Raw genomic sequence first — 13,060 nt, 5'->3', positions numbered from 1 at the left:
CAAATTGATAAGTCGTGTGTTAAGTCGTGTCCCTGCAGACTTATGAATTTCCCCAGTACTCACTGTGCCCTGCTGGGATTTGCTGGTTTCTGAGCCGGGACCATCATACATGCACGCATACATACATACTCCTGGCCAGGGCCTGTCCAGTATGCGCAACCTCGCTCCACTTGTACTGGATGGAGCGCGTCACTAGAAAGGGCGCGACCTAACTACATGCAACTGTATGGAACAAGGCCGTGCCCATTGGCCGAGAGTATGTATAACGCATACATACCTTCTGATCTTGGCTCATAAGCGTGTGAATACCCACAGTGTGCGCAATGGGGGGATTCATAAGTCTGCTTGTAGGCTTATTGGTCTGGAGCCAACAACCCCTTTAAGTAGCACCTTTTAGTACAGCAACCCAGTTCTTTAAAGGTTTGATCTACTACTCGAGCAATGCCTTCAGTCACTATATTGTCCCCCTCCAGTGATGTTGGCGCCTGCTCTCCTGGGGACTGCATGACATTGGCTGCAGAGCTCACATGACAATCAGCTGCCACTTCACTTTCACCTCCTTTTGTAGCGGACATCCGGGGAGTGCAGCAGCAGCTCTCACTTCTGGGTGTCCGTTTCATCCAAAGTGAGTGATTGAAGCAACCACTGACTTGCTGCCGGTCTTATGGGACATAAACATGTGACACCAGCCCCAGGAAAATAAGCGCCAATATTGCTGGAACGGTGCTGCGGCGCCTGCACTGTAGCAACTATCGGTGTATATAGCTGCGATCTGATAGCTGCTACGGTGCAGGCGCTGGCGGCACGGTCTTACTAGAAAAGAAAAACAAATTCCTCCTCCAACATGGTGCTGCCGAGCCTGCGTAATAGCAGCTATCAGATCTCCTCTATATACACCGATACTTGCTAGTGCGCAGGTGCGGCGGGTGACATTCTAAATTGTTTTTTTTTTTTAATAGGATAACTTCAAGTACAGTTATTAACACAGTAAACGTGATTATGCTGCAGTGCAGGCGCCATGGCTGGTAGCTGCCTGCAGAAGGTTTTTTTTTTTCTTCAGTACCATTATTCATTATGTAAACTAGGGGGCAGGTCAATGAGGGATCAGTGATCTGTCAGCAGGCTGCATTATGAATACCTAAGCAGAGCTCCACATGAAGACCCCCTACAGGCCGCCCCGGAGCACGAGCATATCATTAACTCAAAAGGCAGATTTCATCAACCAAGGTGTCATTGTAATCAGTATAACAGCGCCGACCTGACAGTGTCTGTAGGGTACTGTGCACAATCCTGCTGACGGTTTCCCTTTAAACCAAGTACAGGTGCTTGATGCATCGCGGTGTGGCCAAGCATGTTGTGACATTCCCATTTGCTTGTTTTCCATCTAACTCCCCACTTTTCTAGCTTTTTCAAACCAGAGCTGTCAATCAAAGAAGATGATTGGTTGTAGATAGAAAGTAAGTGAGAAGGCAAACTTATTGTTTATTCACACCAACGTCTGTAGGAAAGCAGAAATGCAGTTTCCATGCATGGGAAAAATGGATTTTCAAGACGCGTTGGCACTAGGTTGATTGACCCTCTTATAGGAAACCTGTCGTGTTGAAAATGGTATCTGATCTGCAGGAAGAATGTTAAAGAGCGGCAGGAGGAGCTGATCCGATTGGCTCAGAATTGCTGTAACATTTTAATCGTCCCTTTTAACTTTTATATGTAATTTTCATTGACGCATTTATGTACATTAGTGATTATTATTTCTATTAATCAAGTTCACAAATGTACGCTATTGGGTTGTAGAAGCTTTTTGGTTTTATCTATTTTTTTTAAGGATTCTTCATTAAAATGGGAAGCTGAATAGCATCCATAACATAGAAATCTTTGCCTGTGCCGGCTGGATTATGCTTAGCTTGCCTTGTTTTGCATTGGGTTTCATTGTATGACGCAGTTAGGATTAAGGACTCGTCTTTTGGTTGTGCGTAGATTTCTCCAGCATATGCCCCTGAACATCTGGTCTACACTGGGACGTTACTTTCAGGCTTTGTGTTCACATGTAATATTCTTTTCGGAGTGAGCACTGGTTTCATGACTTGGGCATATTGAAAGATGAAAAGCTTCCAAGGCTGTTTAGAGTTTATAATGCCATGTCTAGTAAAACAAATCTGCCTAGGAAGGGGAATTATTCCTGCCTGATCTCCGTATATAAAATGCCAGTCTGCGGTAGTGAATAATGCAGGCGTCCTGTTCCAAGGATTGATGTAGTGCTGCTCTCGTAGTGCCCCTAGTTAGCACATGAAGTCACCTAAATAGAAATTCAATCACACATTTTCTGGAGCATACCACCATAAATATACTATAAAAATGATGTAAATTTCCAGGTTTGGTTTATGTTGTCATTGACTTCGTTGTTACAGGTTAATTGTCACCAGAAACCTTTGTCTATACTTTGAGAGGACTGTTGGTGGGGCATGTGTGACTCTCCAGGGTCCTGGTTGTCATAGTGGCAATGCTTTCCTAATGGAGAGAGTGATGTCACGCTTGGAAGCGATGGAGGATTCCTTTTGACAGATAAACAGCACATACAACACTGTTCTGACTCCAGGCCAGAAGAGGGAGCTCTACACCCGACTTAAGGGGAGTTGCTCTCTCTGGTCGGGAGTAGGAGTTAGTTGCTAGGCAGTTGGTTAGTGATTAGTGAGTTGGTGTCGGACAGCAGACTGGAGCAGTCTGAGGCAGGAGGACGGGTAAGGGGCCATACAGCCTGAAGTGCTGTAGCCCCTGGATAGCAATATACAGAAGGAAGAACAGCTTTTAGTGAACGTGCCGTAGAGCGAAGCACAGGAGAGTGACAACAAGGGAGAATAGCTGCAACAGGGCTACCTCCCTGATAGAGCGCAGATACCGGTAACCGGAAGACCGAGGTTGTGTCATACTCTAGGAGGCACAGCAGAGACCGGTAGGACCGCTAGACTATATGTAACCTGTCCGCCCTAATGCCCAGGAGACACAGTGACACATAGAGCCCGGGTCATGATAGGGACCTTGTAAAAAGGCTCGAGTCACCTGTCATATGGGTTTGAGTCCTACCTAAAGGGGGACAGAGAGAACTGAGGACCTTGCCAGAAGCCATAGATAGTAAGGGAATATAATACCACTGCGCTAAGAGTAAGGCTTTTAACTTCACCTGGTAAAGCTGGACTCTGAACTCGCTTCCAAACCACCGGACCCTGCTTGTACCTGTCATCTGGTGCCCTGGACTGTGGCTGCCTGCTACCATAAGTAAACCAGGTAAAAAAAAGACTGCACCACTCACCATCTTCCATCTATTCACCGGGAGCCCTGGGGACCTACTTCACCTGTGGGAAGTTATACCATCTGGCTGCCATAACATCACTATATCAACCAAAAACAAAAAACAACCCTTAAAAGTATTCTTTATTATTTATCATAAAATAGTAAATGTATAAATAGTAACTACCAACACAATAACCAAGGTCTAGGGCGGGGTATTAGTACAGCCAAACTATACCAGGAACTCTTTTCTGGGAGATGCAGTCCTAGCTGTATCCTTAATTAATTCCTAATAGAACTGTACCTTCCTGGCAGTGGAGGTTGGCACCCTATATTCGACATGGCGCCCCCACTCAATGTCGGCTGTCCCTTCTGGCCCTAGTCGGACCTTGACAACTACCCACACCCAAATCCCCAACAACATGCACACAACCACAACCTTGGACAAGCTAAATGAGTGAAAAAATAAACAAAAAATGAAAAAATAATAAAGGCACAACATATGATATTGCACTAAAGAATCTATTGCACTTCTGTCCACTATGAGGACCAGGAATATAGCCTTAGGCTTCTTTCACACTAGCGTCAGGCTCGGCCCATCGCAGTGCGTCGGTCCGAGGTTACCGACGCTAGCGTTGTAAGCGCCGCACAACGGGTGCAGCGGATGCAGATTTTCATCATATCCACTGCCCCATTGTGAGGTGCGGGGAGGTGGGGGAGGAGTCGGCGGTCCGTCGGCAGCAAAAAACGTTACATGTAGCGTTTTTTGTGCCGACGGTCCGCCAAAGCACGACGCATCCGTCGTACGACGGATGCGACGTGTGGCAATCCGTCGCAATGCGTCGTCAATACAAGTCTATGGGGAAAAACGCATCCTGCAAGCACTTTTGCAGGATGCGTTTTTTCTGCAAAACGACGCATTGTGACGGATTGCAGTTAACGCTAGTGTGAAAGTAGCCCAAGTTACTCCTATGAGGTATCGTGATATATGAATATATATTCGTCTAAACTCTGTCGAACATAGACAAGGAGCAGATCAAAAGGGCCTCCAAGATAATACTATTTGAAAACTAAGAATGTCAGGGCCTTGGTCTCTCCAAAATTGACTGCCCAGTTTGGTCAACAGGCATCTCACCATTCTGGCTGGGCTTTGGCTCGCTATACAGGTTAAGTTACTGATTGCTAAAAGTGAATCATGGCTGGTCTGAGTCTTTTTTTTTATTTTTTGCCAATCAAACTAAAAATTAAATCACTCCAACTCTTGGATTTGTGAGTTTGTGGAGACTGCCAGGGCACACTTTTAGTCTGGTGACTAAAGCAGTGTTTCCCAAACTCCAGTCCTCACTGGTCATGTTTTAAGGATTTCCATAGTGCTGCACAGGTGACAGAACTTTTGATGCCTTGATACTTTCGCCACCTTCGCAATACTAAGGACATCCTGAGAACATGACCTGTTGGGGGCCCGAGGACTGGAGTTTGGGAAATGCTGATTATCACAAACATTTAAACTGTGACCAAATATATATATACGGTATATATATATTTTTGTTTATTAATAATACGAATATGGGTTAGTTATAGGTTCTTCTAATACTGAAAATGAGCATTTTTGGCAAGTATTCTCAGATGTTCACTAAATATATGTAAAATCTATTTCAGATATTCCAGAAATTCCAGAGAGCATCTCATTTTGTAAAGAACTCCAAGTAGCGGACTTCAGTGGAAACCCGCTTACAAGGTAAGAGCTTGATAGATACATTTATATCCCTTTTACTTTGCATTATTTCTGAAAATGATTTATAAATGTGCCTGTTCTTTATATATGCTAAAACTGTAAAAACACAAAGCACAGAAAGTGCAGTGACATCCAAACTTGACATGCAACACCACCGAGCATGGCAAGTGACCGCCAATGACCCAATGTACAAATTTGTCAGTTCTTGTGAGCTGGACTCATTTAATTTGTCACGAAACGGTGAAGGGAACAACACCTAGTGACTGTACAGTGCTTGATCATCAGTCACTGGGAAATGTAACATTGTGTCATATGTCATTCTCCAGCGATGGATACTACGGGCGAGTGCCTCTACTTCATACTAGTGAGTGACGGCGGCATTCTCCCCTGGCAGCAGGTGGGTCTACATCTTACATGGCTTCATGGTCCCTCTGAGCTCCCAGTGTCACAGTGCTGCAGGATGAAGGCTTAATAGCTAGTTGTCAGTCTCCTGCCCGAAGACCGGACACGGCACAGGGAGGACAGACCAGGAGTGGCAGCAGTGCCAAGGCGAACTGCTGGAGGCCCGTCAGGAAGCGGAATGTGAGGTGTACATGGGGTTCTGCTGCTACTTTTGGTATGAGCTGATGGTACAGATCACTGCAGAAGGAGTGACCGCTGTGTAGTCATGTACTGTCCATTAGATTAGTGAACCCTAAAGTGTTCAGGTGGGTCTGGCAACATCTACCTGTGGACTGGGTGCAGGCACTTTTTATTCAAGATCTTTTTTTTTTTCTAGCTCAAAATGTTGTCTTATGATGTTAAAATCTTAATACTCTGTGGGTGATATAAGTATTGGACACAATATTTTCTAAACCACCACAATAGTCCACCAAATCAATAAACTATGGCACTTCCAAAACTATTTTTACCAATTTGCGGACTTATATTCCACTGCCGCATGAAGAGATCCATACACTTGTATTAAAACCAAATTTAACTTTATTAACACAAAATTGTGGATATTTTAAAATTTTGTGTTAATAAAATTAAATTTGGTTTTAATACAAGTGTATGGATCTCTTCATGCGGCAGTGGAATATAAGTCCGCAAATTGGTAAAAAAAACAATATTTTCTAAGTAAATATATTTCTGAAGGTGCTATTGACATGAAATTCTCACCAGATGTTGGTAACAACCCATCCAATCAACACAAAGAAATCAAACCATAGATGTGCATAAGATAAGATGTGTAATACCTTACACAATGGATCACTTCCAGTAGAACGGTTGTGCCTGATTGGCTGCCAGCTAACGCTCCCGACTTCTCCATACTATGTACGGGGCTTTGTCTAGTAGCAGTAGTTCCTTCAGACATGCTGGGAATAGCGGTTTCATGTTCAGGAACTCCCACTTTCACCTTCCGATATCTACATCCCACATGTTAGAATGGGACATGATATGTCATGTACTCGGCATTACAGCATTCTGGCTCCATGTAGCCCTGCCTGGAGGATGCATGCCTTCATGAACATCTGATACGCTCAGTTTGTTACTTTATACACCTTAGAAAAGGGCGAGCGACTGTAAACTTCAGTGAATTGTATACGATGTGTGCCAAGAAAATGATTGTAGCCGCAGAGACTTGCTATTTTCTAAGTGTTTTAGCTTTCTTTGCCATCATTTGCTGCTTTCGGCATTTGGTGATAAATGCTATGTATTTTCTTTCATGCAATCTAGGCTACCAGAAAGCTTTCCTGACCTAGAGAGCCTCACATGCCTTTCCATTAACGATATCTCACTGCAGGCACTCCCGGAAAACATCGGAAAGTAAGTACCTCTCCTGTTTTGTGGCAGAGCAAGATAAGAGTTGGCAAGAAAAAATAATGGAAACGTTGATTTATTTTTCCCTTCAAGCTCCTAATAAATGTGCATGTCTTATGTGGTGACATCTACAAGGCTTTCCGTCTAGTATGTTAATGGCAGCTCTGCTGCTGGTTCTACATAAAACCGCCACGAGAATGCAAACGTGTTCCCAAACCTTGTCCCCCCTATTGTGAATGTTGCCTTTATTTCAGATTAGCCTATTGATCTACAGCGTGGAGTGTGTCTGCAGATGTCATCAGCATGATATCTGCAGAGACCGTCTCTGAACAGAGCAGGCGGAAGAGAAGACTCTGCTCTGTCGACATGACGTCAGTAGAAGCCACAGGATCGTCCATGACTGCTCTGACCCCGCAGAGATCAGCAACTATCTGTCTGTTAGTTCTTAGCCCAATACGCAAAAATAAGTCCCGAATTACCATTTTAATAAAAACGAACTGCAGTTTACTCACTATCCCTAGGTCCAACGCTGAGCCCTCCGCCACTGCTCCTGTGTCTTATTGTCTGCGACGCTGACATCAACTGGCTCTGCCTGAGATGACGTCACAAAACGCTCATAACCGCTGAGGTCACTGATTGTCTGCAGTGCTGTTTACATCATATCAAGGCTTCAGACAGCAGTGGAGACTAGCCGCTGGACCTATTTATTATGCAAGCTGCTGTCAGGGGAACAGGGATTATCCAAAACCACAAACTCCTTTACCTTAACCCTATGTCTGTTGGGGAATTGAGTGGGACTGCGTAGCTTCAGTGTCTTATTCTGTTTTCAGTCCTAAAGGTTTCGAGTATGATCTTATTTGAGGTTGTCCTGTTTGCGCTTCGTTTGGGATGTTGGTGGTTGCTTGAACTCCATTGTCTATGTACTGAAAATATTTATAACCTTTTATGTTTGGCACCGTTGATTTACAAGTTCTACTTGCTTACATTTTTTTTTAATTTTCATCAAGTTATGGTTAGTTATAGTACTTATCCACCTATCACATGTAACTCTAGAAGCGCTAGTAATTGACTACTTTGGGGAATTTTTCAACTTTTGAGATGAATTGACAGTTGTGACAAAGTGTGTCCATTGATTCTAATACAAGGATTGAAGGTTTCTTTGTTCCTTAGAAGATAAGCCACCGACAGGTCTTTACAAATTTATGCTACTTTTGGCAAATTGCCTCCACTTAGATTTTTACTTTTATTAATAAAAAAAAAATTACTTTCCAAAAAAGTGAACAAATAGATCGAACTCTTTATGCAAACATATATTTTTTTTATATGGGAAGAATCCTACGCCAGACATTTGATACCATATAGCAAATTGTGGAAGCTGTCTAGCCCTTGTCAGGCTGCATAATTTTACAACCTTAACAGGCTGCATAGGTACAATTGTACCTTCACATATACCTCCACTGTGGGAAGACTTTACTTGGTTTCAGAAACTAAAGTTCATTCAGCTACAAATGTTATGCTGATATCTATTGTTCAGTGTTGTTACTGGTCACTTATGTTGCTGTCAATTAAGTTAATTCAAACTGGGAGTGGCTTCTACTTGTCTTCCTGCCTCCCTCCTCTCATTAGCCATTTTGCTGTTCATCTCATTGCTGTGAGCACACATTTCTAGGCTTGTGAAGTCTTCAATTTCTTGGAAACAAAGGTAGGAAAGTCTCACAGCATCTAACAGCCAGTTATACCTTTATTCTCATTATGTGGGGACAGAACAGTCAAATTGTCTTTCAGCCTGGACTTGGCTTACATATATTTTGTATGAAACTTATCACTATAGGTATAATTTTTATACGAAAAATGGATAATAATTAGTATCTACATATTGTTTTACGATGTTTTATTTATATTCAGCACAAAATACGAAGCCAAAATTCATCTAGCAAGTCATCATGAGTGATAGTAATGCTGGATCTAGTTTCCGCCATAATCCAAGAAAACGTGTTTGCAGGTTAGTATAATTTTGTGAAAAGCCAATAATGTAGTATTTCGGAAAATTATTTATTTTACATTTTTTCATATTTACAGATTTACGTCTGACGAAATAATGCGAATGCTAGAAGAATCTGATTCTGAGCATGAGGATGAACCATATGTTCCATCTGATGATGAAAACTATGTACCACAAGTGGATGTTACTGAAGAAGATTCAGACATTGAACAAGAAATGGTCATAGAGCATGAAAATGAATACGAATCAGACGAAAGTGTTGAGGATGATTCTGTGCCTCAAAGTGCAGGCGACATTTGGACTGCTAAGGATGAAACTCAATGGTGCAGTAATCCACTGCCAAATGCACAAACAAAATCTCGTAATGTCCTACGACAAAGAGGTGGCCCTGCAGCAATCAGCAACCTATATACAGCAAAAGAGCTATTCAAGTCCATCATGACTCCCGAGATGTGTGACATCATATTACGGGAAACGAATCGAAAGGCCAAGAGAGTTTGTGATGCTTACAACAACGAACTGGTACAACGTTTTCCTGATTCTTCCAAACGGCCACCACAAAAAACATTCAAGCAATTTACTGAAACTGAACTTCATGCATTTTTGGGCATACTGATTGCTGCTGGTGTGCACAGAGCCAACAAAGAGAATCTGGAGGAAATGTGGAATGTTGCTGCTCTGCCTCTTATACGTGCAGCCATGTCTCGTGACCGCTTCAAGATGATACTCAGATTTATCAGGTTTGACAACGAAAATACACGTGCAGAACGTGTGCAAACAGATAAAGCTGCACCAATACGGGACATCTGGACAATGCTGAACAGTAATCTGGAGAGAGCCTACAAGCCATATCATTGTATCACCGTCGACGAGCAATTATTTCCATTTAGAGGTCATACTAAATTTACCCAGTATATACCTTCAAAACCAGCTAAATATGGCATAAAGATTTTCTGGGCTTGTGACTCATCAAATGCCTACCCTTTACAAGGTCAGCTCTACACTGGGAAACCAACTGATGGTCCTCGACAAGTAAACATTGGAGAACGAACAGTATTGGACCTAGTGAGCTCGTATAAAGGCTCTGGAAGAAATGTCACCACCGATAACTTCTTTACAACCATGGAACTAGCTAAGGTATTGAACTCCTGGAACATGACACTAGTTGGTACAGTGAGAAAAAACAAAAGGTTCCTACCTAACAACATGCAGCCTGCCAAAGAAAGGCCTGTATACTCGACAAATTTTGCCTACAATCATGATGCAACAGTCTGTTCATATGTACCAAAGAAGAACAAATCAGTCGTGCTTCTATCATCTATGCACATGACGGGAGAAGTTGAAGAGACACTAGCAGCCAAGCCAGAGATAATAAAATACTACAACATAACAAAAGGTGGCGTTGATGTTATGGATAACATGTTGGGAGAGTACACTGTGAAACGACGAACATCACGTTGGACTTTGGCATTTTTCTACAATATGATTGATGTCAGTGGGTTAGCATCCTACATCATCTACAGAGAACACAATCCAAGCTTCAGGGCAAAGGATCAACGAAGAAAGTTCCTGAAAGATCTTGCAAATCAGCTGTGTATGATTGCAATTGAAGATCGTAGTACAAACAAAATGATAATGAGAAACCATTTTCTTCGAGGTGCAGTAGAAATGGTGCTTGGACGATGCATTGTGGTAGCATCGCAGCCAGCAGCTGGCCCCAAAATACCTCATGGTAGTCGTGGACCCTCCCCTGTTGTTGGTAGTTGCTATGTCTGCAGAGACCTGAGGCGAAAACAACGCAAGACTAGAAAGTCTTGTGTGGTTTGTGTGAAACCCATTTGCGATGAACACTCTGTAGCAAAGCCAACATGCATTACTTGCAAAGAAAATCAATAAAAAAAAGTTTCTTACATTTTCTTTTATAATGTAAATGAACAGTTTTTTACTTGTTTATAATAGTTAAATAGCATTATCATTAAAAAAAAATTTATGCTTTTTCCCTTGCATTATCTTCATTCAAAATATATGAGGTACATTTGTACCTATGCAGCTTGTTATGGATGCAAAAAGATCTCGACCCCTTATCTCGGAAGCGGGTGGAGATATTTTATTGAAATTTGGCCAATATATTCTGGACCAAAAATGTAGAGATGTCACGAAATTTCAGCCCTCTACGTCTTTTCAAAAAAAAGTTATTGCAATTTTAAAACGGAATAGTTACAATTGTACCTATTCAGCCGGATAAGGGCTAGAATCCGTTCAGTAACGTATCCGGCAGATTTCGGGCTGTGCTGTCGGTAGCTGGCTTAGCGCAGGTGTCTGCCTCACATCATTCAGCTGACAGATTTCTGTCCTGGTCCATAGAAACATTAGCCTGTGTGTTATTGCTCTCAGCAAGGTTTTATTCTGCAGTAAATTGAGAAAAAGAAAAATCTCTTTTCTGTGATCTGCTTGTGGCCTTCTCAAGAAATCTGTCCAGAATAAAACGTCAGAGATGAATGTGAGTTCTGTAGAAAAGGATGAAGGCTCCAATTCATCATTTCTGTCTTGTGATGTTTTTTTTTTCCCTTCACCAATTTTTTGAAAATGGTGTGTGGGGCTCATGAATTCTGTGCAAATTTAAAAATGGTCCTTATTTTTTTTTTCCGTTAAGTTAATATTTTTTCACAACTTTTTAGTGCAGAATGCTGCACAGTTTTCACAGTTGAGGAAAAAAGTGAGCCAAAGTTTCTGGCTTGCGTAAAATCACTCAATGGTGGCACATCTTAAACCCCCAATAACTAGACAAGGCACCAATGCAATAATGAATTTTGCCCAAAATGTTTGAACCTGCATGTAACCAGATAGAAACATTCAACGTTTCTGAAGTGTGACCCACAGTTCTGTAATCGAACAGACCCCCGTCAAACCGTTCGTGCTGAGTTTCTTCTTTTACCTTCTGAACAAGGTCATTACATTAGAAATCGCACATGGCGAATATATGTAAAATAGTCTTCGTGGAAATTAAAAACACCAAAAACTAGAAAAAAAATAAATAAAGTGCAAACACCATAATAAATCTGGCCCATGGTTTCTAATTCCTGTGTTTTTTATGATGGAAGTACGACCTCCATCCTACAGTGGTGATTGACAGCTGACTGCTGCATACACAAGTAGCCCATCACTCACCACCAGGGGTGGGCAGTGCCAGGGAAAAACGTTGTTAGTTTGTGACTCCTGTATGCAGATGGAAGAAGCGCTTCCCCCATAAATACTCCAGACTCCTAAACATAGGCGGATTATAATGAGGGCAATACGGGCTACTGCCTGAGGCTCCCGGGGTCCCATGGCCAGATTGCCCTCATTATGATGTTTTATGCGCAGCCATCCCACATAGCCCAACAGGGAGCTTTCCTGGCGCTCTTCTTCCGATGATACAAAATGGCATCACAGTTCTAAGGGAGCTCCCATCGCCTCTGCTGTGACGTGGCCACAAGTAGAAATGGAGCGCCGGAAGAATCGGAGTAAGGTGATTGTGTTGTGTTTTTTATTTATTTTTTTATTTTTTATATGTATAGATGTGAGTTCTCTACTGTTCATATTTTGCTATATGCTGGCTCATTCTGTATATAGGCAGCTAATTGCGGGCTGATTCTGAGTATAGGGAGTTGTGCAGGGCTCATACTGCATATAGGTAGTTATGTGGGGCTGATACTGTATCTAGGGAGCTATGTGGGGGTTATACTGTATCTAGGGAGTACCCCAGATACAGTATGAGCACCCACATAGCTATTTGAGGGCTTGTACTGTGTGTAGGGGGCTGTGTGTGTGATCATACTGTATATAGGGTGTGTGATGGCTCATATTATATTTAGGGGGCTATGTGGGGGCTCCATGTATATAGGGGTATGTCCGCATACTTAGTTCTGCTCAATAATAAGTAATACAATTAAAATAATTATTACTGTTAATATTGAACAGAATTAAGCCTATTGGTTTGGCCTCAACGACAGTCACTATCTCCTGTGACCCCTTGGGAAATTTTTAATATCCCACCCCTGCTCTTTTTGTCTAGTGCTGTTCATCTACAGATGTGTATCAGATCAGCTGTGTTACTCACATGAACGATCACATGTCACGTGATACATCGGGTACCTGGGGGGGGGGGGAGAGGCACGCCTCCTAAACTGCTTGGGGTCCTAACTACTCTTATTCTGCACCTGCTCATAAATAATCCTAAAGGGTGCATCCCTCTT

At 42.4% G+C, this 13,060-nt stretch overlaps 1 protein-coding gene across 2 annotated transcripts in view; it reads left to right on the top strand.

Annotated features, from left to right (window-relative positions):
* The window catches only part of LRRC1 (leucine rich repeat containing 1), a 265,690-nt gene that overhangs the window by 127,357 nt on the left and 125,273 nt on the right, over positions 1-13,060 (top strand). For both annotated transcript variants that reach the window (XM_069726775.1, XM_069726776.1), the window contains exons 3-4: positions 4,945-5,023; positions 6,740-6,829. In XM_069726775.1, coding sequence (XP_069582876.1) covers positions 4,945-5,023; positions 6,740-6,829 — 169 coding nt within the window. The remainder of the gene's footprint in view (positions 1-4,944; positions 5,024-6,739; positions 6,830-13,060) is intronic.

This window comes from Ranitomeya imitator, chromosome 5 (genome assembly GCF_032444005.1).
Source record: "Ranitomeya imitator isolate aRanImi1 chromosome 5, aRanImi1.pri, whole genome shotgun sequence".
NCBI classification, from domain to species: Eukaryota; Metazoa; Chordata; class Amphibia; order Anura; family Dendrobatidae; genus Ranitomeya; species Ranitomeya imitator.
The sequence above is the reverse complement of the archived record's forward strand: the minus strand, read 5'-3'. Positions and strand labels throughout refer to the sequence as shown.